Source organism: Ornithodoros turicata, chromosome 2 (assembly GCF_037126465.1).
Source record: "Ornithodoros turicata isolate Travis chromosome 2, ASM3712646v1, whole genome shotgun sequence".
In the NCBI taxonomy this organism is placed as follows: domain Eukaryota; kingdom Metazoa; phylum Arthropoda; class Arachnida; order Ixodida; family Argasidae; genus Ornithodoros; species Ornithodoros turicata.
In genome coordinates this window covers 42,018,515-42,045,089 of record NC_088202.1, presented here as the reverse complement: position 1 = coordinate 42,045,089, position 26,575 = coordinate 42,018,515, and the positions used below count along the sequence as shown (strand labels likewise).

The window sequence follows — 26,575 nt, the reverse complement described above, 5'->3', positions numbered from 1 at the left end:
TATAATAGGCTCTAAAAAGCCAGTGTTGGAAGAAAGCCATATTGAAAGCTACGGTTGGAGTAGACAGATAAGACAAATGTAAAAGTCTAGGAATCCATGTTTTACATAGTAATTGTACTCGGGATCGACATCAAGAAGCTCCTCGAACATATATATTTTTTACCGCGTTATGTGTGCATTGTACTCGAAGGAGCTGCCACGTAAACATATTTCCTGTTTGTAGCGCGCATTTCCTGAGAAAATTAGCTTACAAGTGTGCGCGCGGTAAAACAACCTCTCCTAGCTCCTCCTAGTATGTGACGTCAGATCATTGAACTCTTTCATTGTCTGTCGAGAATCGTCTGCTACAGTGAGGGAGGAAGGCGACCGGTCGACTTTTCTGTCCAGGACAAACAATTCCTCCGTGTCATGTTTTCGTGCATTGCTAGCATGAACTTCCGAGCACACACCAACTGTCCCCAAATATTGTACGTCAGTGAGTTGTGTCAGATGCGGGACAGGTTTCATCGAATAAACCGCGAAAAAAAAAAGAGGGAAAAAGAAGATTCGCGCCTCATTATTAGAAGGAAGACGCGACGTCACAGAGTGGCATCCAAGGGGAGCAGCTCCCACCAGGGATAGAGGAGGAGAGTGCTTAGGCTGCTTCAGGGTGATTCTCTGAAAGGCCCAAGAGAGTGGGTCACCACTGACCAGAGATCACCTGGCGATCAGTATGTCGACGTGCACATTGACTTTGGCGGCAAGATTGTTTTACGTCACACTTCGTCCCCGCCCCTAGAGGGTCCTAGCCCCCATGGAAAAAAGGTCAGATTTGTCGAAAGGCTGTCACTTTCACGGGATCCCAACTGCATATGCACTGGAGTCGTAAGAATATGCGTTGAAGTCGTACGAAGAGGGTGGAAAAAAGGGAAGGCTATTCCTAAGAAAGCGGAAGGAAGAAGGGAAGAAGTCGGAAAAAGGAAAACTATTCCTAGGGAAGAGGAAGGAAAAAGAGAAGAGGGCTCAAAAAGGGGGATGCTATTTCCAAGGAAGAGAAAAGGACGGCTAGCGCTGAAGGAGAGCTATAACCACAGCACGGCCCCTCGATAGCTCTCCGCTGGAGCAAAGAGAAACGATGGAGGCGCCGTGACCACACCATAGAACAAAACACAAAAGAAAGGCTGTCTTGCCTTTTTCGTTGCAGATGTTCATACTGCCATGTTTCGAAGCATTACACTGAAAAAAGAAAAAAAAAAAGAGGAAAAGGAAAGAAGCCTAAATAGGGACATGAATAACATATTTCACAGCCGGACATCGTGCTGCTCTAGTGCTGTCTATGTGACACACCCGCATGCACAGAAATATCGAACACGTCTAAAGCATCAAATTCTCTTCCAGAAGTAATACATCTGTGCAATGAATACTTGCATGTTGCTATATCTCTCTCCGCGTAAATACTGACAGACCTCGTTACAGCGAAACGCGATACAACGAAATTCGCGATAACGAAATAATTGGCATTCCTCGTCAGGCTGCCATGGAGGACAATGACTTCCAAGGGTTCCGTGCTCCACGGGCTCCCTTGCATCGTGATGCAACGAAACAAAAGTTCCCCAAACAGCCTCTCTTGCACGTGCGCAGAGATGAAAGACGCAATTAAGCTCGTGCCGCTGAGGCGCAGCGACAAGCGCGTTCCTTTTTTTTTTTTTTTTTTTTTGCGGTGTCTCCATCCTCGAGCATCCCTTGACGGCAAGGCAAAAGCGAAAGATTGTCGCATGCGGTGATCACATTGGGTCTCGTTGCCCGCGCCGCGTGACGTCGGCTACCCAGGTCAGAGTAACCGGAGAGGGAAACGTGGAAAACGCTGGCAGCCGACGCGGGGATGCCGATTCGTGGAGTGCGTCTGCGTGGAGTACGATGCGCGCGATCCACACGGCAGCTTGTATGTGTGTATCATTCATAGTGACCTGGAAAGGTGTTCGTACGCGGACTTTCGAAAAATTTCGTGACATATACATGGTATTCTTGGGTAAACATAAACAAGCCCCCGCCACAACTTCCGGTCCTTCCGCGACTAAGGACTCTCGGAACCAACCGCCATGCAGAATTATATCTTTCGCTTTCCTGATTTGTTGAAAACGGGAGGCGTACGCCTTTTTGTGGCAGTTTGGATTGCCACAAAAAGGGGTATACGACGCGCTCTCTCTTCAAATCAGAAGCGATAACTGTATCAATCGACACAGTGGTTGGCGCAGAGCGTGTTTGCTGTGAAACCGGATGTCATTTTGGCACCAAACCGGAAGCGGCGAAAACGGTATGTGCAATCGCGATTCCCGGCCGCATATATACACGTTTATGCTGCTTGCTCCTTTATTATTCGCGGTATAAATATTTTCAAATATAATCAATTTCGGTATAACGAAATATTCCATACAACGAAAGACATCGCGAGCCCCGCGAATTTCTTTAATCGCGGTTCAACCGTTTGTGTGCATGATGCACTCAAAACCGAAATGTCTTAGTTCCGTTACTGCTAACTCCATCACTCATATAGCTCGTGTACACGTGCTATGTCGTGTGCCGTCATCTCAAGTGAGGTTTCACGCGGCACTCGCGACTGCTCGTTCCATGACTTGAGAACCCGAGACGAGGTAGAGGACGATAACAGACAAAGACAAACACGGTCTCAAACTCAGCTGTCAGGTTTATTGCACAATAACATTTAAATAGACACTAGGTGGGAGAGTGGGGAAAAGCCAACACGTTCTTCAAAGCGGGAGACAAGGTCAAAGAAGTTTTACTGCCACAGTTCCCATAAATGGGGATACAGAGGGTTTCCCGAAGGAGCCGTCTTATGAAGCTCGCCTCCCTGGCCAGCACTATTGTTCGATTCCATAACCCCTACCTCGTCTCGCGGGTGTTCAAGTCATGGATCGTCACCACCAGCTCGCTTGCTACCTAACTTTCCTTTCGTTATAATTTTCTCATGTTTTCGCGAATTGAAAGCCCCACGAATTATTGTTAAAGGTACTGTAAAGCAGCACCGATCAAATGTCATTTAGTGTGGCTATTCGATAGTCCAAGCCACCAGGACAAAAACTGTGCAAGTTTCATTCCAATCGACGATGCAGTTAATTAGAAAATTACAATTAAAGATTACGGGCAACACTGTACTAGGTATTCGAAATGAACCCGTACTTCTGACACATACGGCGGCAACCACATTGCATGCGTATAACACTGGGCCCGACATAACAATCCACCACAATCCACTATAAAATCCGCCCCTGCAATCCACACAACGATCCACATCTGAGGATAAACGGATAAGCGAACTGAAATGAAATGCTGAGCCGTTAAAAAAAATGTGTCAGACGTTCAAGAAGCCAGACAGCGTCGGGACTTCTTTGTTCACAGAGGTTCACAGAGAGAGATTGTTCGTTCGAAAGAGGCCGCGAACAAAAGGAGCGCGCAGGCGCAGCAGAGAAGTAGGGAGAGCCCCCATCGAACAGCGGCCAGCACTGGGTTACTTCGCAAAAACAGGGGTTAACAGGTTAAACTGTTAACAGGGGTTTCAGAATGCATAGATAAACAGGAAAACTAATAATATGGTTACTAAAATAACGAAGTTCCGATGTCATGGTGTGTAATACCAATTCTCAGTGTTGCCCGCTGTACAGGGGGTTGTTTGACACCAGGCGTCGCACCGCTCCACTACGCCGCATCTTTCATGGCAAATTAAAAATATTTATAGCGCGTTGTAGGTCGTATGGTTCCGCATATGGTATTTAGAAGCAATAAAGTCTCTAGTCACATCACCGGCATATCATGCTTGTCTACTGCTTTACAGTACCTTTAACGATCATAGGAAACGTCAGAGAAATTGTAATTTGCAACGAATGGGCTTCACTAAGCTGACCTGGCCCACTCAGTGCAATTAATTGTAGCACTATCATAGTCCACATTTAGCACACTTTGGCAATATTCACGCTACTGGACATCGTTCCACATTCATTCGTACATCATTTCGTCATTCCACTTTGCGTTCTCAACTCGAGAATGTATATGTTTGTTCGTCAACGTCAAGTTCACCATGGAAAGGTTTCATTCTACGTGGGCGTCGCAAAAGCACGAACAATTCCCTATATTCTGGCGAAGCAACTCTTCTCATAGGAGCATCAAAGACACAGAAAAAAGGAGCTACCCATAAACAAGTTCCGGTGAGTCCTCTTGCTTCCAACAATATGACGTACATGAGTTCCATAGCACAACCGCATAGAACAGACATCGTAAAGTGTTCCCGCAAAATATCGGTGTATAACGCGCACCGATGTACGCGTATAATGTGCACACCCGGAAATTAGCGGAATTTGATAAACGTCCTATGGGCAGTTTATGTTGACAGTGTAGTATATGACACCTTGTTGCTTGTAAACCAAGTGCAACAAGTACAAAGGTGACGGACAACGCTAATTATTTTAATTACGAATTTCAATATTTTTAATTTGCTAGCAAAACTGAAGTAAAACATCTCGGGGGCCACGTTTGGTGGCAAATAATCCCCAATTCGTCAAGCAACAGTGATCTATGTTCCCGGGGAGACTCTTTTCGGCTGTATTTCCAGTCACGGGCTCCGCCTCTCGGCGAACGTCATATGTCACGTGAGAAAGTCGCTTCTGCCCGCGCGCAGGCCGCTGGGGATTCTTGCTGCGGAGAGATGTGGAATATGCACATGTGGACATGTGCTCGTAGTTTTATAAGGTAAATGTGTTTTACGCGTACTACTGCATAGCCTTGCTGGATAGAGATGACATGAGTTTGTGTAAAACCGACAGCGGTTCGCTACACTGAGTGCATTCAGGTGATTCTTCATCTCGAGCGGAACTGGGAAGTGTCTGAAGTTTCACCGCTACCCCACCTTTCCCCTCGTTTTTTTTTTCATTGGTCTAATAAATATACCCCCCCCCCCCCCGCTTCCCCGGGCCAAAGCCGTAATACATGGCACTGGCACTGCACCGGCCAAAATAGGGAAGCCGATCGGCGACAGCGCTGGGTATATGGCACTCAGAATAATTCATACGGCAAGGAAAGTTTTGTTCGTTTGTTAAACCAAGCAGATCATTCCAGACTGCAACAAGAAGAGTAACTCGTTCACTAGTCATTTCTTCGCAGGTAAGGTGGGGGGAGGGGGATATATTTATTAAACGAAGGAAAAAAGTGGAAGGAAACGCAAGATGGAGATTAGTGTTTGCCGAACGGAAACACAAGTGCCTGCTGATGAACTTCGGAAAAGTTTGCGATCAACAACTACAAATCACAAGGGGACTGTCCTGAACTCCCTGAACTTTCGTCTTCTGCAGCATAATACAATTTAGACTAACTTTGCGACAGGTGTGAGCAAGCAGTTGTGCCTGTGATGTGCGATTCAAATGTGTGCTCAAATCGCTGGAAACATAAAATAAAAGGAAATAGCAAAAGAATAGACTGAGAGCAATATACATATGATTAATGTATTCCATTTAATGAAAGAGTTTCTCTGTATATCTCGAAATTCGGAAGCATGTACAACAACAACAATAAATGATAGAGAAGTTATATGATGACATGGAATGTTTATCCCTGGTACCCAAAGAACCCTACCCTACTTCACAGAGGTTAATATGAGAGGAAACACGAACAAATGTTACACAAAGCTATGACAATCTATACTATTTTGTGAAGTAAAATAAATGTGAAAATCACCGTGTATCGAATACATAATACTGAATTCGAGAAGCCGTAATGGGTAACACTCGTCGGACAGCGGTACACAGGCAACGGCGTAAATAATACTTCGCGTTTGGAAGTGCTCACTGTTTTAACGAAACATTTAACGGAATGTTTATTCTGTTCTCAGTCTGACGGGCTGCGTACATATAACCGCTCGTAATACCTTTTTTGAAGTTAGAACTCCCAAAAAGCTAGAATAATTTGCCCTACTTGCAACAGTTCTACCGCCGGGCACATACTAATCTGACCTCCCCATCCCCGCCTTTGGTGTTCCCGCCATTCCCGCTCCATCCCTTGCTCTCTCTTTCCCTCCTCACGTGACATATGACGCACGCCATGAGGCGGAGCCTGTGTGACTCGAACTACAGCCGAAAAGAAGATGTGGGTTCGAGTCCTTCAGCTAGCTAACCTTTTCAGTGACTTTCATCTTTCATAGTCTCCCATGTTCACGACTGACTCGCTGCTCCTGATCTCTACATAGCCGACACGTAGCCAACTTCTGTTGTTTCAGACTCAGTGTTGTCCTCATGTAATATGGTTTCGCCCCGTATTTAACGAGCAATGAGCAGTTGGTGACAGCTTCGACACAGCGTTGCCCGTAATTTTCAATTTTAGGCTTCTTAAAGAAAATAGCTATAAGCGCAATTGAGACGAGAATAGGGACATAAGAGCACTGAGGGCTCGGGCTATCGAATGGATAGTTCTTCTGAGAGACACCTCTATAGTCTAAAAACAGAACTTCACCGCATAGCACGCTCTGCACCAACGGTTGTCACGAATGACAGGGTTATCGCTTCCGATTCAAAAGAGAGTGTGGGGAGTACGCCTTTTTGTGCCAATTTGGATACATGATAATTGACGCAAAAAGGCGTACGCCCCTCTGTCTCTTCGAATCAGAAGCGATAATCCTATCATTCCTAGCAATGGTTAGCGCAGAGCGTGCTATGCGGTGAAGTTCTGTTTTTAGAGTGTACTGCTTTCGGTACCTTTAAGACCGCGCCTCTGCAGTAAAGAAACAGCGCTTGGAAATGAAGTCTCACGGATATTACGCTTGCCTCCTCGTCTTGCTCCATTCTACGCCCTCCATTTTACGTTTGTGTCTTTGGGCCAGTACTTCAATTGGAAAGTATGAGAATCGGTCAGTACGCGATGACTGACCATTTACATGCTTGGACACGTTTTGAATACTTTGCTGAATCGTATATTCGATGTGCATGTATCACAGTAGTAGATGGGGATAAAAAGGTGGTGGTGATAGGGCTTGCCGTTGTCGGCCTCACGTATGGGCAACGTCACGACTGACGCCCTGGGGGAATGTGCGTCCTGGGCCGGGGATAAAAAAAAGTTCCTTGAACTTCACAGTTGGCGGCGAACCACGGACAATCATTTATGCACGTGCGCTCCTCCTGTTCCATTTATCTTCGTCTACGTGTACATATAGCGCTCACTTTACTTACCCCTATGAGTCCACATTGGAAATGCAGTGGCTCTTCGAAGTTCTTTTCATCATTACGGCCTGCTCTGCAGGAGGTGAGCTCTACAGTGGCCAAACGTGTCCACTTATCATCCTTGAGCGATCTCGTTTCTGACGTTCGAAAAGCAGCGAGTTGCGTTTTTATCACGTCACGCCCAGTATACTCTATAGACTGAACTTCACCGATAAGCACGCTGTGCGCCAACCACTGCCACAAATGATAGGGTTATCGCCTCTGAATCGAAGAGAGAGGGGTGCGTACGCCTTTTTGTGTCAATTTGGATACATGATAATTGACACAAAAAGGCTTACGCCTCCCTCTCTCCTCGAATGAGAAGCGATAACCCTATCATTCGTGGCAGTGGTTGGCGCAGAGCGTGCTACGCAGTGAAGTTCAGTTTTTAGAGTGTAAGATAGAGGCGTTTTATTCTTTGCTGTTTAAGGACCCACCCGGTCTTTGTGGCGGATGGTTCTTTGAAGGGAACTAGATAGTGTCGTCATCAGAGCGCTATGTTTAGGAACGACAACACGGCAAAGGTCGTAACTATTGTCTCTGCCAAGCGGGACATTGCCCTCACCATAAGCCATTACTCAACTGCAAGAAGGAAAAATAGTAAAACGAACAAAAAGAATTGTGAAAAATGATAATAATAATTAATAATATTATTATTATTGAAAAATGAGAAAAGAAAAACAGGGTCGTTGTCTCATGGCATCACGAAGCAGTATGTACACTCCTGAAAATGAACTTCACCACATAGCACGCTCCTGGCCAACCAGCATCCCGAATGACAACGTTCTCGCCCCTGATTTGTCGAAAACCGGAGGCGGAGCATATTTTGTACCTATTATGTACTGCATGATGGTAAAAAATAGGCTCCGCATCCCGTTTTCAATAAATCGGTGGCGAGAACGTTGTCATTCAGGTATGTTGGTTGGCCAGGAGTGTACTATGTGGTGCAGTTTATTTTTAAGAGTGTACCTATTGTCATGGTCTTAGAAAGGCTGCAAATGCATTCGGCCCAACGCCAAAGATACTCATTACTTACCTCGTAGCAGAAGTAAAAAAGGCATAGAAAGCAAATCGTGCCTTTCATTTATGTATTGACTTGCCTGTTTCCATTTCGCATCTCACAGTGACATGCACAAAGTGTGGTCAAACCACGTCAACCGGTGCAAGGATCGTTGGAGGGCGGAACGCGTCTCCAGGCGAATTTCCGTGGCAGGTGAAGTGGAAAACCTTAACTCGCTACAGGTGTTGTGACATGCCGCAACCTTGTTTGCAGGTATCGATTCAAATGAAAAATGATGGCTTCCATTTTTGCGGAGGATCCATCATTGCACCAGATGTTGTGGTTACGGCAGCGCATTGCATGCAGAGGCAAGCGGTCTCTTTTCATTACTTCAATGTGCGTGACGTCTACTAAACTGCCGCAACAAACGTGTACGACAGAAACAGTGTAATGAAGTACGGACGTAGAAAAGTTTCGGGCCAGGTGAGGATTGCGCTGTGTTTCTTTCGGCTTTAGTTTTTACTGTGCCACAGCCTCCTAAGGAAACGAATACCAAGAAAACAATGCACTTTTTTAGAATACTTACCGATTTATTTACAAAAATATCCGGCCGCTCACCTGATTCAAAAAACCTCTAAGAGAACCAGCTTACTTCCAACATTTAAATGAATAAATCCTGTAGCCTGTTTTGCTCGTATGGTTTTGGCTCGTCAATGTTTTAGTTGCCGTTCCTTTCGCTGCTCAGGTGGCTTGACTGCACTGTGGTGCATCGATTATTTGACCAATACATTCCCTGGACGTTTTGGCCCACGTGTTCCGTCCAAATAATTCAAACCAGTTTCTACGCAGTCGTGAGCTTACGCGTCGCTCGAAGGGGTCATGAGACTTTGATATTCGTAGTTAATAGTGATAGCTCATACAGGGTGTCCTTTTTTTTAGCTGCAACAAATTTTCATAAAAAGGGGCGTTGCCTTAGGACACTAGGATGCGCTCGAACCGCTGATGAAGCACAAAACTAATCATAGCGCGCGCTACATGTCAGCACTTACTGCAACGCGGAAGGGTGAGAGCCGTGCCGAGCAGAATGAGATGAGCGATACCGTGAGCGACTCCGAACACATGAAGGAATAAAAAAAAAATACAAAACAAAGATCGTGAAACATACCGTGATAAGGGTTCTCTACATCGCGTATGACGCTTTTCTGTGACGCTAAGTGAGGGCGGATATACCAACTTCGCTGACGCTCTTTTGCCGGCCACTTGAGGTTTACAGTACACTCTTAAAACAGAACTTCACCGCATAGCACGCTCTTCGCCAACCGTCATCCCGAATGACATCGTTCTCTCCCCTGATTTGCTGGAAACGGGAGGCGTACGCCATTTTTGTGACAATTATGAACTGCATAAGTGTCACAAAATAGGGAGCCTATTTTGTGACACTTATGCAGTTTTCAACAAATCCGGGGTGAGAACGCTGTCATTCGGGATGATGGTTGGCTAGGAGCGTGCTATGTGGTGAAACTCATTTCCCTCTAATGCCCAAGTACCAAAAACCATAGAGAAAATTTGCTTTCAAGTTGTATTCTCCACAGATTGTGATTACAAACAAAATAACACCATTCTGAATTTTTTACATCAAGCATACACTTTGATATGCGACGTATCACACGTGATACAATGGGTTTTTGGGGCATCATTGAGGCTTGTGATACCGGACAAAGCAGTTGCAGCCCTTGGTGTAACACAAGTTCACCTTACATTTCACACAGTACAAATATGACATTGAGTTCATCTCTGGTTGGCATGACTTGCATCTTAGTCTCCTTTCACCCCAGAAGGGAAGATGGTCAATTCCATCAAACCTGATGTCATCGGGTGCAGACATCTGTTTTGCCTTCCTTTTTAGTGGCAGGGTAAGTGATGCACCGGAAGGCTGGCCAGGTGTCTTCTTCCCAGCCCTTATCAGAGACATTGCCAGTTCGGAGACGAACTTCCTCAAGTTTGTATCTTCGCAACTCAGCAGGGAACAGTGCCGACGATAAAGCAACCAAGTGTTTACACAAATCATCATGATGCTCTGATAGAATATGTACATGTACCATATTCGTGATTTTATGTGAAACTTGTACATTTCCACAAGGTAGTTATGAAGGTCAATACGTCCCATGTATCTGTTATGCTCAGCAACAATTTTTGGTTGTGGAACTTGAGCAAACTTTTTTTCTTTTTTATCCCATCTCCGCGCTGTTCCCAGTGGCTCTGCTGAACAGTAGTTTGATACAAGCGTCACAGCCCTATTGGTGTGCCACCTGACAACTGCAACCCGTCTGAAGATATCAACAATGCTGTCGTATGCACCACGACCTTCCTTTTTCAGGTCATTGTCTGACTTCAGCCTGCAATCCTGTAGTCGACTTTTTCTTATTGTCCCCACAAAACCAATCCTTTTCTACGAAACTGATCTGCAAGGTCCAGGGGCGTAAAAAAATTGTCCGCCGCCACTTTGTAGCCCCTCTTCTCTGGAAGTGTGCTGCACATGGAAATAACAACATCACCGCCTAGCCCAAATCTGTAATTCCTCTCCGCTTGTCCTTGGTACAGATCAAGGTTATATAACATGCCTGATGACCCTGCACGGCTCCACAGTTTTATCCCCCAAGGGTGGGGCTTCATGGGCATATACTGTTTTACACCACATCTGCCGGTGAAGCCAATCATTAATTTCATCGACACTTTGGAACTCTTCTGGCTCAATCTTCAAAAAACTGTCCCGCACTTCCGTCAGCCAGAGCCGGATTTTCCATCCTTTGTCCTTTTTCATGTCGTCAGTTGCACTGAGGTTATCAGCGAAGTGGAGGAACCGCATGATGCTTTCAAAGCGGCTCCTAGGAATGGTGTCGGCGATAATCTCACACCGAGTACCGGTCTCCCAGTAACACCTGACGCTTGGCATCTGGATGAGTCCCATCATCACATACATCCCGATAAACTGCTCTACTTCAGCTGCAGTTATGTTCAATGACTTGCCTGTTGTGTGAGCGCTGTATTGGTTCGTTTCACTTGCTACCATGTCTATCATCTCATTGGTGACAGCCAGCATGACGTTTGTCAGTGGAGACGCCACTGATGAGGGCTTAGCAAACACCTCTGTAGATGGTGGTAAGCTGCAGTCTAGCAGCTGCTTCCTCCAATGCCCTCTGTCTGTGGACCCTGAAGTACAAGTACCATCACCACACCCGCCTTCATCGTCGTCATCTGATTCGTCAGAGTCCAAAAGCTGTTCTGCGTTGCCGTCCGTGACGACAGCCTGGACATTGGGAACGTACTCTTCTTCGTCATCACTGAGGTCACTTATGTCGCTCGGGGAACCGTCGTCTACGAGTTCAAGGATGTCACGATAACGAGAACCTAAAAAAAAAACAAAAAAAAAAACAGAAAATGCGATGAGGCGACTCCTAATACGACCAGCAAAATTCGTAGCACAGTTGCTACATGGGAAGAAACGCACATGTAATGCCCATTGTAACACACGTGATACGGTAAAGGCACATTGCGAAAGGAAGGACAAGCCTCCTAAGGCAACTCCCCTTTTTATGAAAACTTATTGCAGATAAAAAGAAACACTCTGTATAGAGTAAAGTTTGCGCGGCGAACTTTATTTGTTGGTTTTCATCGGATAAATGTGTCGTCGAGCGCAACCGGAAGTTCGGACTGTAAGCAGGGAACGCGTTAGCTACGTAAATATGGGGCTACCTTGTCTGCACTTACCCTGTACATCTTGAACACCTTTAGGTTCCTCCCATAGGTGTTTTATTTCGTTAAGGTCCTGTGAGTGGGCCTACAGCTTCAGCATCCGAAATGAGAGGGCGTTATGATTGTGTTCATTCTGGGAGATCCATTCATTCCGCATTCTCTTCTGCATATACTTCAACAGATTGTCGCGAAGAGCATCCTTTTACATGCACCCTACCGCTGTCATTTGTGGATAAGCTGAACCTCGACTGGCCCGAAAAAGCGACACTCTTTCAATCGTCAGGTACACTCATAAAAACAGTACTTCACCGCATAGCACGATGTGCGCCAACCATCGACACGAATGATAGGGTTATCGCTTGTGATTCGAAGAGAGAGGGGAGCGTACGCCTTTTTGTGGCAATTTGAATATATGAAAATTGCCACAAAAAGGCGTGCGCCCTCCTCTACCTTCGAATCGCAAGCGATAACCTTATCATTCCTGTCAATGGTTGACGTACAGCGTGCTATGCGGTGAAGTTGTGTTTTTGGAGTGTATATACAGTTACCGTGATCCTCAGCAAGTTCCAGCCGAGACTACAACTACTATTTTTGTTTCGCTAATCTTTACGAGAACGCGAGAACGCGTCCTAAGACTAATGTAACACCTCATGTAGCCGTCCTGTACCATCGCTGCGGCTCACATTTGCAACGTTTTCCTCTTTTAGCTCGTGAACAATATCTGCAGCAGTCTTTTCAACATCCACACGACGATGGTGATGGTGGTGATGATGGAATTTCTTGCCATAGTCGGCCACGCTCTGGAGGGCAACTTCACTACTGTCGCAGGCGGGATTGAGCGTCCTGGACAGACTGCTCGAGGAACTGTGCCAACATTTGTCTTAAAAGTGTCTGAGCACAACCCACATCCCCACAAAATTTCTTTCCAACCATTTTGTCCACTCCACTCTAAAAACGGAGCTTCACCGCACAGCACGCTCCTAGCCAACCACCATCCCGAATGACACCTTCTCTCGCCTGATTTGATGAAAACGGGATGCTGTACGCCATTTTTGTGGCAATTATGAACTGCATAGTGCAACGAAAATGGCGTAACGCCCCCGGTTTTCATCAAATCAATGGAGAGAACGATGTCACTCGGGATGATGGTTAGCTATAGGAGCGTGCTATGTGGTGAAGTCCATTTTTGTCCGTCAGACATATATCGGCCCAGTTTCCTTAGACGTCGGCCCAGGGCGCACATTCCCCCAGAGCGTTAGTTGTGAGAGTTCGACGTAACTCGTTACTGTAACTAAGTTCCTTTTTCTTTTTTGGTAACTTGTAACTTAACTCGGTACTTTTGCGCCGTGGTAACTTTCAGAGGAACTCGTTCCTTTTTCAGGTAACTTTGCCAAAGTAACTTAAGTTAAGTTCCAAGTTACTTTTAACTCGCTTTTCACTGACGTCCACATATTTTCTTGCTTTCTCTCCGGTTCCTTTATTGCGTTTTTTTGCCATAAAACGTGATATTCAATCAATGACAGTATTCTATTCAAGAAGTAAGAACCGCTGCCATTGAAATGAAGCTGAACCATTGTGCGCCCACAGGGAGTAAGATGCAAAGCGTTCGAATAGACCTCTACCAGAGAAACGTCATCATGACATTGGTAGACAAACCGGAACAAATCGGAAGGAGAGGGCTGGGATCCACGAACGGGCACTTGTGCCTCCCATTGAAAGAAAAGTAGGGCCATATCGTAATCCCCTCAAGACCGTGGCTTTCGGGCGCGACCTTGTTCACCTCTAGCTTCGAGCGTAGTTCAGTTCTACCAAACTTTGGCGCTGTCGAACACTACGACGTCATTTGTTTACAAACAGGGAGAGGTCTATTGTTGGACATAAACGAAAACGATCTAAGCGTGTTGCACTCCCCCGCAGGCAACTCAAGGTCTAACTCAACTGCTCACGCGCGCTGCACCTGCGTAGTGCTATTTTGTGTCAGAAGTAACTTGGAAGTAACTCGTTCTTTTTCTTAAGCAACTCAATAACTGCGAGTTACATTTCAGGCTGAAGAACTTCGTTATTAACTTAGTTACATTTTGCACACGGTAACTTGTAACGAGTTCTTCTTACCGGGCAACTTCTCAATCTATGGTTGTGACGTTGCCCACTTCTGTGAGGCCGACAACGGCGAGCTCTTTCAGATGCACCACCACCACCATCATCTTTAAGAGTGTCTGGTAGTTTTTTTGTTTTTTTTTTACCTACCGCTTGGTAAGTTATGTTCAACACCAAATCTAGCATGAAAGCTAGCAATTATGTTGCAATGGCACAATGTCTCACGATGCCCTTCTTCACAAAACTTTATGGCCCTTCGTTAATTTGCTCGTGCGTTATGGGGGGATGTGTTTATTAAAAAAGAAGAGGAGTTCATTATGGACTGTATGGAGAGGTCAGCCGAACGGTCGTTTTCGGGGCCATGCTTTCACTTGGAGGTTCATGGAGCATATCCAAACTGTACCGGGGCGCTCCATGAAATGGTTTGCGTGACCCTAAGGGAGCAACAAAGCTCCCTGCAGCAATATACGACAGGTGCGTGTCTGGATGCTTTTCAACTGCGTTTTTCGAATTTTTGTAGGCAAATATGATTATTTTCTACAAAATGTCACGTTTTCTTCGTATATTTTTTTAATTATTCGCTTTCTGTAGATTCAGAGGTAACGAACTACTCGTAACAAATACTCACAAGAAATAATTCACAATCCTGCCCTGGACGGTAAATTTCGCACGCCACTATATATTGTACCGAGTACACAATCGGAGACGGCGTTTTCCGTCACAATTCGCTATGAAAATGTTACAATGAGTCTCATGAATTTTGTGTTCCTAATCCTTTGTGACCAATCCCTCTTTGCATCATCTCTTTTTACATATCCTCCAAGTCTGTACGGCTCTATAGAAGAAATCTCCTCCATCTCATGTACAGTATCATCTAATTTAAGGTTCCGGGTTTTCAGAGCTTATTATGTACGGATAATACGGAGTTTTTCGTCATTTGCTTTCACGACCGAATCCGGAATACGGAGAAAAAGCGACTGCTGCGAAATGATGCACTCACACCAAGAATGAGAAGCTGCCTTTCAAAACGCTTACTGTTATGCCGTAGAACTTGCAGACAACATAATCTGCATCACGATCACCTGGCGACGTGAACGTATCTCCTTGATATAGTCGCAAGACAAGCTTCCGCTTGCGTCCCGTCTTACTGTCTGCAAGAGATAAACTGATGTTCTGAGGCAATCCAGAAGATGTGGGTTCGATCCCTACAGCTGGCTAACCTTTTCAGTGACTTTCATCTTTCATCGTTACTGTCTGCGTTGCAACAACTAATTACACGTTCAAGAACATACTTTTTGCCTGTCGTATGCACTCCCTCGTCCACTTTGAGGAAGAGGGTACCGTATACAGGGTACCTCGTTCAGTGACTCGAGTGCCGAGGTGCCTCTAGGCAAGGATATAGTTCACCCGCATTACACGGATAGTTCGCGCATTGTTAAGTGAGAAACTGCCGCACAGTGCATTTGGGTCAAGAGAGCTACCCTTCCTTGTCGCAGAGTCTGGTAACTCGCGAGACAAGCTCGACACCAATGGCTCGACTCCTTGTTAAGGTGGTGCGCATATGTGAACGTCTGGACGATTGTAATGGCTGCGCGCTTTGGTGCACGCCGCTTCCTGGCATTATTGGCCGCACATCGCTTAGGATTCCTCATTTTCGGCCACCGCGTCTGCGACTCCCTTTAGTCATCTTCATGATTTATTTGTTGTTGTTGTTCCCTTTAGTAATAGTGGCTTACCTGCGAACTCTATACTTGCGCGAATGCTCCGAAGCACACAGCCTACGCTGTAACTCCGCGGCGTCCATGTTGCTAGATGACGTGGACGCCATTACGTGAGACGCGCTGTGCAGACACTGAGCGACCAGTGACATGGCAGAGCGGACATGGCCTTCGAATCCTTCTAAATCTCCCTACTGAACGGGAACCGCGATAAAGAAACCTCTCCAAGCAGTGTCACACGACGCAGACGCCCGGTCCTCAAAAGTGCGTTAAAGAAATGCTATCGAATTGAAAAAAAAAAAAAAAAGAATAAATCAGTGACGATTTAGCGGTAAATGCGAGAGAAACGCGTTAGCATTAAGCGCATTTTCCTGTCTATACTTGACTACCGGGTATCCACTTCCGATCTAAAGCCGACTTCTGGTTGTCCACTTCCTGTCTACCCTGACTTCCGGTTGTCCACTCCCCGTCAATCGTGACTTCCGGTATCCACTTCCGGTCCAACTTGACTTCCGGTTGTTCATTTCCTGTCTAACCTGACTTCCGGTTATCCGCCTCCGGTCTATACGTATCTTCCGGTTCGAGATTTTCAATTACTATATGTAAGTCAATTTAATTAACCTTTAATTTACCTCAATTACTTTCAATTACCATTTAATTACCACAGGTAACCACAGATTACCGGATGTAATTAAATGTAATTAAAGCTAATTAACGTCAATTAAAGATAAATTGAGAGTAATTAAAGCAAGTAAACGTAATAAAAGAGATCTGAATCCATTAATTAACCTCCTAATCTCAATTAAGGGATCGGTAATCTTGAATTGTATTCAATCTTTCTCTTAATTACATATATCTTACACTCATTAACTTTAAACTCGACTTTCTTGCTTTAATTACCTCTGATTACTTTTGTTTGGTTGGTTGGTTGTTTGTAAGGAAAAAAATACCTTTAATTACTCTTGCCTCGTACCCTTAATGACTTTCAACTACTTCAATTCCATATCATTTACCTTCATTTACCCTCTTATCTCTCCTTTACATCTCCACTTATACCTCTCCCTCGGCGAGGCTTCACTATCTCTCTCAATCTCCTTCTCTCTCAAACATACATACATCTTTTTCCACACTCTAAAAACGGAACTTCACCGCATAGCACGCTGTGCGCCAACCATTGCCACGAATGATATGGTTATCGCTTCTGATTGAAAGAGAGATGGGGGCGTACGCCTTTTTGTGGCGATTTGGATATATGAAAATTGCCACAAAAAGGCGTACGCCCCATTCCTCTTCGAATCAGAAGCGATAACCCTATCATTCTCGGCAATAGTTGGCGCACAGCGTGCTATGCGGTGAAGTTCTGCACCTCACCGCATCCCCATCCTTCAACCTCCTCTATCCTCCATCCGTCCGTCCTTCCTTTGTGTTTTGTTTTGCCTTTGCGTTCTTTTTCTTTCGTTTTTTTTTTTTTTGCGATAGTCGTGACGACGCCCACTTCTGTGTGGCCAACAACGGCGAGCCTACCCTGCCATTAGCCCCCCCCCCCCTGTTTTTAGAGTGCATTTTGACACTCCTAATGCTTACGCGTTAAAAAACAGCCTGTATATCCGAGCGTTGCAGAGCCACGGCATACCACGCACTGTCTTGACGAGCTTAACAATAATGGATAGGCGTGCGTTGCCGAGTATCTATGGGATAATGCTTAAGTTGTTACTACAATAGCGGGGCGGAAAACGCTGCGCTACTGCCTCAAGCGCGTGCTTTCTGGACCACCACACACACGCTTCTCGAGTTTTTGCCGCGATACGGCTGGACATACATGAGAAGAAAAGCGATCCGTTAATTGAATATCTGGCATTCGTTTCTCAAACGCAGTTTCCAACGCAAATTTCATATAGTTACCATATCCAAATTGTATACGCAAATATACTATATTATACTATATTAATTATTGCTTTGTTGAATAGCACATCAGTTGAGTAAGATAGGACGTCACGGGCGTTCGAATTTCGGTACTGTCTGTTCTGTCTGACGTTTTGTCTGCGTTTTCTGGCAGTCTTTCCGGACGAATGTCGGCACAGTTCCCCCTGAAGTCGGCCCTAGACGCATACTAATCCCCATGTCCCCGCTCTTTCCTGTTGTCATCTATCCATGTGCCCCGTCTGTACGCCGCTTATAGCCACAGTTGCTTCGCAGTGCTAACGCGGAATTGAAAAAAAAAAAAAAGAGACATGACGAACGGGAAAACGTCTGTCAAAATATTCAAGAACCTGAAAAAAGGTGATTCCAAAATAACAGCGGATGCTTGTAGTCTCTAGTCAATCCAACGTGCCATATTCAACAAGGCTAATTTAAAGAAGCTGGGAATAACCGAGTCATTTCGATTGCATACAGGCCCAATCCTTCGAGACTTCGGATTCGCGCTGGTCTCACCGACTTGGAGAACCCGCCCCCCGCCATGCAAGAAAGAGGCGTAAGTGATATTTTAATGCGAGCCTCGGTCACGATAAGCAGTTGCGAACAAGACGCAGCCTGACCCGTCCACAGTCGAGGTTAATTGTAAACGCTCTGACCAATTTGACAATTTACAGACAAAGCTTTTTCTTAACAAGAAAGGGTTTGTTCCGGAAAATAGGTCCAACTGCTTAACGTGATACACATATTTTTCTTAGGACCGTGGTTGGTGTGTGCCTTCCTGCCCTGCAATAGTGGACGGACGTTGGACAGGAACCATACAATATCATTATTACTCTCACACTACACGGCGCCACTTCCCTGTACGTGATTGCGTTTGGTCCTCTGTTTACACCATAGGTAGCACAGGTCAAGGTTCACGAAAGCTATGAACCAGTGGCGAATGACATAGCCCTCATAAAACTCACTGAACCATTTGACCTTGCCGCATCCAACGGTTTCATCGGTTCCGTGTGCCTACCGACCAAGAACTACGAGATACGCGGCAACGTTGACGTCACAGGATGGGGCAGTATCTATCCGGGTAAGCTTTGGACTTATAATAATATCCAGTGTAGTGGATTTCTTGAAGCTGTTTGTGTGAGAACGCTGGGAGTAGCCTCGTGACAGGATGCCACGTGGCTGAAAGGAATGGTCAGATTTGTACATTACTGGTTACACACAAAAAAAGGAAAAAAAAAGAAATTAAATACCGTAGTGGTTGCTAACAAGCAAAATATATAGATACCAAGTACGCCGTGTACATGCCAGAGGTTCCTCCTGGTTCACTGGATCGGGGCCTGTCGTGTAAGCTTCGGAGGTGCGTCGTCTGAAGGCAAGCGCAGAGCGTCGGCTTAACGTACTGCGATATTTCTGTGGCTGTCGGTGGGGTGCCTCCACGAAAGCGATGCGCAGTGTCCACGGCTCCCTCAATAAGCCAGATGCTAGCGTACCACATACACTCTTTTTCACAACAGAGCAAGCACCAAACAGGCAAAGGGAGTCAAGCTGTGTCTTCGCTTTCCTCGAGCAATATCAAACGTAGTATACATGGCACAGGCAAGAGAACCCCTTGTACCCGTTCTCAGGATGCAATAATCATTTCGCCCTCATGCACGACTGGCAACGCGTCACCGTCCCTATAATATGCTCGGAGCCATATTGTGACGCTCCACCTCTGCTGTCACGTGTTGTTCAGGCACAGGGCTCCCTTATTCCTAACCATAAGCAGCACGCATACCAAGATTCCAAAGTCGGTGGGCCTTGCAGCTTCCGAAAGTGAGGGTCAATGTCTCGAGGCTACCCTGCAGGGATCTATCGACCCAGATCCTGCGATATCTCGGTCTAGATTTATTAAAAATGTCACTGCAGAATAAAACTCTTCACCGATGCATCAACAACATCTGTCTCGTCATGTGCGTTCGTGATTCCCGAGATAAATGTCGAAAGGTCGGTACGTCTGCTACACATGGTCTCGGCTTCAGCAGCTGAGCTCCACGGGATACACATGGTTTTAAACTTCATCGCTTATCAACTCACGGACTTTCAATGTTCTGTCTGCAGTGACTCAGTGGCTTAGAAGCTTCAGCCTCAACGTTTATAGCTGGGTCCCTGGTACTATATAGTGTAAGATGTGCTGCACCGATATGACGTTGTAGTCTCAAACGGACTTTATATCAGGCTTCAATGCCTCCCTGGTCACTGTGGCATTGCCAGAAACGAGGCTGCGGATGCTGTTGCACGCCGAGCACTCAAACACGGCCACGTCCCACTCAGGTTCATTTACTTCACAAAAAGCGACAAGTAGAACAACAAATGTGGAAAGTTCTTGGCTAACAGGACCTGCTCGGTCCTTGCCACTGTATACAGCGTGAACCATGAGTTATGCTTCCGAGTACCTCCGTCCTTCGCTCGACAATGTGCGTCTGTTCTACCAACGGCCGTTCGACCTCGCCAAGATTCTCAGACCGTAGTCGAACGCTCCCCACTAGATGCAAGGCTTTCGTGTTCTTGCGGAGCTCTTACTCTACGGGAATGGCGACACATCTTTAGAAGTACCCTTTCCATCATCATCTCCTCATTCGTTCCCAAAAAGCAATGACGCAGTGTACTGCCACAACAGTGGTGAATCGCCTACTTTATCATCATATAACGTATGTGTGTATGTATGCCAACAAAATCCTTTTGAATTAAGAAGGTTGAATTTTTTGGCGTGTTAGTGAAGCTGAGTGCTGTCGGCACTGTGCCTTTGTACTGTCACTTCACGTGGCGTGCCGTGAATGTTCGTAAAAGACTTATATGCTGTGTAGCTATCTCACCCTATTAATATCAAGAGCGTTCAGTAGTAGTATTACCTAAAGGGTGTGGCTACTTTCTTGAGGTAGAAAAGTCACCATTGATGACGAGATGATCCGAAGTCCTAATTTCACGAAAAACAGGAACATGCAGTTTTCAAGATTTGATTCAAGACGCTCCGGGAACAATGCAACAAGCGCATTGCACTCGAAGGTGACAGCATCGAAAAGTAGAATATAAAAGGTTTTGATTGTACTGTTTGAAAGAAACACATTCCCATTTATATTTGAGCCACCCTCGTTCAATTTGCAACGGCTGTTTTCACGTGCTTTTCTCGTTGTCTTGCAGAAGGCGATGCTTCACCTGTTCTGTTGGACGTTACGGTCCCGGTGCTGCCAGATCTCATGTGCTCAATGGGTACCTTCGGTTCATACGAGAAGGAAAGCATGATATGCGCTGGAGTACCAACGCGAGATTCATGTCAGGTACAGCACATCTTAGCTTCATGATCTGTGTGGCAGTTACGCGATGAGACCCACCAGAATGACCACCGGACGAAATTGGGCGAAGTATGCAGAAATGAGTACATGCCTCGCCATACGGTACAAAACTAAAGGTTCAATATTTGTAGGTTCTAATTTGGCTATGATTTATTGTCATTTTAATGGAGCAGTCTAGGGGCACACAACTTCGTTTTTGTTTTCTGGTTCGTCTTTCTTCTTCTGTTCTGGTCGATACGGAGCAGAGGCGGAGAGTTTTCATTTTCATGGGGGGGGGGGGGTGCAAGGGCGCACCGCGAAGTAAGTACACTGGCGAGGGGGGGGGTAAGTTTATTAAGAAAAAAAAAAGAAAGGAAAGGTAAGCCAGATGGGTGGATATCGGCTTGTTATTCCAAAAAAAGGTGAAAGGGGGAAGACAAAAAAGGCAAAGGAAAGAAGAAAGCAACAGAAAACAAAAAGGAAGGAAAAGGAAAAGAAAAATGAAGAACACAAAACTAAAGCTGAAGAATCACACTCTCTGGCGGGATACTATGATGTATGCAGAACTGGTATAGAGATAAGAGGAAGGAAGAACAGAAAACAAACAACAACAACAACAACAACAACAAAAAGAAAGAACGTAAACAGTGAACATGTGTACAACTGAAACTGAAGGCATTACGCCTTTGAAAACTGAGTGCAAAAGGAACAAAATGCGTTGTATCCTCGGTGTTTGACCCGAAATGCGCGCAAATAATGAATATGGTCAATGAAATGGAGCAGCGGGAGTTGAACCCGCTCCCAACGGGTATTTGTTCCGAAGATCCTACCGTTACCCCTCCCTGGCAGTTGCTGGTACCTTTTCGACTGCTTCGTTTCATTGATCTGATTGCTTTGGGCGAAATTCAGGCTATGTGTTGTGTCATCCTCTGTGTTTCTTCGCCTCACCTTCTACTGTGATTATGAGTATGGTGGGCAGACACATATTTTACAAATTGCAAGATGCATTTTTGGGGTTGGTGCCTCCTCGCTCTTTTGACCCGGGCGCGCCGGGCCCCGAAGGCTGGTGTCAGTCTCTTAGCGGGACTTCCCGGGGGAGGCGGCGCTCCCCCCCAGTTCATGTTCCGGGGGGACAAGGCCCCCCCCCCCCCCCCCGCCCGCAGTTGGCGCCTATGATACGGAGTGTCTGGCGCCCGAATACAATTTTCCCACAATTAGTACAACCGTAGCGAACTTGCGACGCCTACAGCAGCCTCCCGAATCTCCCGTCCGGAATACCCTGCTTCGCCTTTACGATAGACGCGTGATGAACGCTGGGACCCGCGTCACTATGTGACGTGTGGGGAGGGGAAGCTCCTCATCGCTCGCTCACCGCTGAGGCTGGAGAGTCTGCTACATTCTAAAAACAGAGCTTCATCTCATAGCATGCTAGGGATGTAGTTTGTGATTCGAGGACAGAGGGGGCCGTGCGCCTTTTTCTGTCAAATAGAGGGAATGTAGCCCCCTGGTCGCTATAAAGGCGGCTGAGAAGCTTATAACTGACGTCTGCCGCTCACATACTCTAGTATTCACTGATGGCTCTATTGACGACCGTACCAAAAATGCTACTTGTGCCTTCCACATCCCATCAGTGAACGTGGCCTGGCAAGGGAGATCGTCGCGTTACCCGATATCCTCCACGACTGCTGAACTCCTGGCTCTCCTGCATGCAGCTGCTGCGGTCCAGGTGCGAGGGTTCGCCAGGGCAGTCTTACTCACAGACTCGAGAAGCGCTCTATGGGACGTGATGAACCCCATGTGTGACAACATTTTAGCGCGAAGCATCAGAAGATCGTGCGCTCAGCATAAACAAACCGGAGGCGATATTGTCTTCCAATAGATCCCGTCCCACGTCGGTGTCGGCGGCAACGAAAGGGCGGACCAGCTGGCGTCCTCGGCATACCTGGGCTGCAGCAATATTTTGCCAACTCCGGACGACACCGACAGGCAGATGGCCGCTCAGCAGCTTGTTGAACTGCGCCACCCTGGGATACGGGACGTCATGCACCATCATCGCCCCCTTCTTCCCATGAAAAACCTTGCTCGAAGCATACAGACCATGCTCCATAGGCTCCGCACTGGGTGTGCGTTCACCAACTCTTAGCTGTTCAATATCGGCTCTAGGGGTGACGCCAGCTGTGGCCACTGTCAGCAACCCGAAGCAATCGAACACATCCTGCGAGACTGCCGAGCATACCATTCTGCGCGCGAAGCCCATCTCCCTCGCTCCACCTTGGGTATACGCTAGCAGACATCCTCTACCCCGCTGGTTCTTCTGCCGAAGGTTCCGCCAAAGCAAGAAACCTCATTCTCTCTCTGCAGAAGGCAGGCCTTGCTCAACGACCCATCTAATGCTTTGCTTTCCCCGACGAACTCGTGCCCCCCCACCGCATCCCCATCCTTCATCCTCCTCTATCCTCCATCCGTCCGTCCTTTCTTTGTGTTTTGTGTTCTTTTTTTTTTTTGCTATAGTCGTGACGACGGCCACTGTGTGGCCAACAACGGCGAGCCTATCCTGCCATTACCCCGCCCCCACCCTTTCTGTCAATTTGGATATACGATAATTGATTTGACACAAAAAGGCATACGCCCTCCTCTCACCTCATCAGGAGCCATAACCCCATCGTTCGTGGCCATGGTTGGCGCAGAGCGTGCTATGCGGTGAAGTTCTGTTTTTAGAGTGTACCGCTTCTGAGACGCTAGACGTTCTTCCGTTACGTTATATCCTAAATGAAGGATTCGAAGGCTGCCAGCGACCTCGACCTTTTGGGACCGCTGACACCATGGGGAGAGCGAGTAGTGCATCACGAATCTATCTGTGCGTGTACAGCGACACCCCACACTCTTAAAAATGAGGGGGGATAATGGCAGGACCGGCTCGCCGTTGTTGGACACACAGAAGTGGGCGTCGTCACGACTATAGCAAAGAAACGAAAAAAAAAAAGAAAGACGGATGGAGGATAGAGGATGAAGGGTGGAGATGCGTAGAGGGTGCATGAGTTCGTCGGGGAGAGCACGCTCCTAGCCAACCATCACCCAGAATGACAACGTTCTCGCCTCTGATTTGTTGAAAATGGGAGGCGGATTCTATTTTGTTCTCATTATGCCGTACATAATGGACACAAAATAGACATTTCATCCCGACAGTGCGGCGTTCTATGGAGCTGGACTTCGCACCAGACGGACGCAGCACAGCAAAGGCCTCGGAAGTATACTTGCTTTGAACGCCGCATCACATGAATGACTCGTACGTCGCTCACCAGTTGGAGATCAGCAACGAGGATTGCACAGAAGCCACGAAAATTACTCTAGTGATCGTAATACTATATCGTCGGGCTGCATATATGCTTCGTTTTTCAGAAAACGTGATATAATGAATAGCAGTCAACAAGGAAGAGCTCGCCATGCTCGTAGCTTCTCGTAGCAGATGATTTTTTCTACCAACAAATGAGAGGGGTCTCAGTCACAGACGTCACACTAGAGGTGTGCGGTTTATAGACCGGAGCGCTCGAACCTGAGAATGAAACCTAAATGAACGAACCTAAATGAAATTGCTTGACAGTGAAAAAGCTTTGGCCAAAAATCTTTTATGGGAATGCTTTTCACACACTGCTTTACAAGATGGCAGCAGTTTTTGGCCATGTTGGATACCACTTTAGTGCCCATTTAAAGTGGTTTCTGTTATGGGGAAATGACATTCCTGACCTCCTTTCAAATCCGCGTTGTAATGTCCGCCCGGAAGGGCGACAACACCATGAGCATTAGCCCACCTGCAGTCTTCAACAGAGAATGTTGCATGCTCGTCTATACCCACAGTCTTCAACAGAATATACGTGGCAATGCATGCCCGGGAAGGCATGGGATATGACAACGAGGAGTCCTGCCGATCATATGAAAGGCATTTACAAAGACGCTCGCCCTAAAAAGAAGAGCAGGCTCACTTTTGCTTCCCTCCACCGCGTACGCGGTTTTGAAGGGGGTCCTGAGCATTATCTGTAGAAAGACTAGGAAAAATCTTTCCGGGAGCAGTGCTTCACTTCTAGCAATACCTCTGTATAGAAACCTCCCTTTATTCCGTCTCGTTGATGCTGATCCGGTAGGATATATTAGTGATTGCAGTGAGGGTGCTGCTGCTGGATATATTCCATATGGTGCCACAAGAGCTGCATAACGTTGAAAGCAAACATTGAAAGTATACCTTCTTGTACCTTCCCATACTCTTGGAAATGAACTTCACCGCATATTACGCTCCTAGCCATCTATAATATGGAATGATATCGTTATCTGCCCTGATTTGTTGAAAACGGGAGGCGTACGCCTTGTTTTGTGTGACAATTATGAACAGGATAAGTGTAAAAAAAAAAAAAAAAAAAAGCCGGTGTACACCTTTCGTTTTCAACAAATCAGATAACGATATCATTCGAGATGATGGTTGGCTAGGAGCGTGCTATGCGGGGAAGTTCATTTTTAGGAGGGAGGATTCTAGCTGCATGTCACTGTCATCATCCGGAAACTATCGAACATAACCTGACAGAATGTGATGCATACCACACTGTGCGGGAAGCCCACCTCCCACACACTCCAGGCCTGGCATAGTGGCCGACATCCTATTCCCCGAAGGTTCTTCTGCAGAACGAACTATCAAAACTCGCAACCTCGTATACGTTTCCTTCAACGAACGGCCCTCGTGCAAAAATCCCCTCCAGTGCACCTCGCATCCACATTGCACTTCCGTCTCATCAGTACCGTTCATCGTGCTAATACCTCACCCTTCAACTCACTATCTTTTTTCTTTGCTATAGTCGTGACGATGCCCACTCGTGCGTGGCCAGCAACGGCGAGCTATTTCGCCCCCCCCCCCTCCGTCATTTTTAAGAGTGGATAATTTGTCGTACATAGCATATGTCACAATGCATGGTTACTGTATAGTGTCCTCTTTCTTCTGCAGGGTGACTCGGGTGGACCCGCCGTACAGAGACAGAATGGGTCTTTTGTGTTGGCTGGAATCGTCTCGTACGGTTACTCGTGTGGCATCTTTCCTGGGGTGTACACCAGAGTAGCCTCTTACGTTGACTGGATAAATAGGAACGTCGCTTTATTAAAATCTTCATAGTATCTTTACGCATTTTGCCATACTTTCTCACCATGCACATGTGGAAGATGTCTGCAGGTGTGATACATGTCTGTTCCGTTTTGAAATATGTCAAGAGGGAACAAGGCTTCACAGTGTTTAATTAGCACTAAAAAAAAGAGAAACGGTTGAGACTGTTTTTATAACGACATAGGTGTTTTTCTAGTGTTTTCTAGTATTTTCTTCCCACGAGCGGTGAGTCAGACGCGAACGTAAACTCTAGTGATGTGTAATCAGCATTTCCTTCAGAAAAGGCACACGAATATGAAAGTTTTCAATCCCTGTCGCAAGCAGTGCAACCTCTACAAAATCATTGCGGAAGCAAAGCCTAAATTTCCCTCGTTTGTAGTAAAGTCAAAAGTGTCTTCGTCTCC

The 26,575-nt window shown here is 46.4% G+C and overlaps 1 protein-coding gene across 1 annotated transcript; it reads left to right on the top strand.

Annotated features, from left to right (window-relative positions):
- The first annotated feature begins 7,226 nt into the window (after nt 1–7,226).
- On the top strand, nt 7,227–26,183 carry LOC135384566 (trypsin-1-like). Its single transcript, XM_064613762.1, has 6 exons — nt 7,227–7,278; nt 8,360–8,448; nt 8,509–8,631; nt 18,618–18,801; nt 20,901–21,037; nt 26,019–26,183. Exons 1-6 carry the CDS (start codon nt 7,227–7,229, stop codon nt 26,181–26,183), a joined length of 750 nt encoding a protein of 249 aa, XP_064469832.1.
- The last annotated feature ends 392 nt before the right edge of the window (nt 26,184–26,575 follow it).

What these genes read in the sequence shown, in the direction of transcription:
- LOC135384566 (XM_064613762.1), top strand. Translation starts at nt 7,227, where the DNA reads ATGCAGTGGCTCTTCGAAGTTCTTTTCATCATTACGGCCTGCTCTGCA. An exon ending in TCTCTTTTCATTACTTCAAT is followed by an intron (nt 8,632 to 18,617) that starts GTGCGTGACGTC and finishes TTTACACCATAG; the next exon opens with GTAGCACAGGTCAAGGTTCA. An exon ending in CAACGCGAGATTCATGTCAG is followed by an intron (nt 21,038 to 26,018) that starts GTACAGCACATC and finishes TTTCTTCTGCAG; the next exon opens with GGTGACTCGGGTGGACCCGC.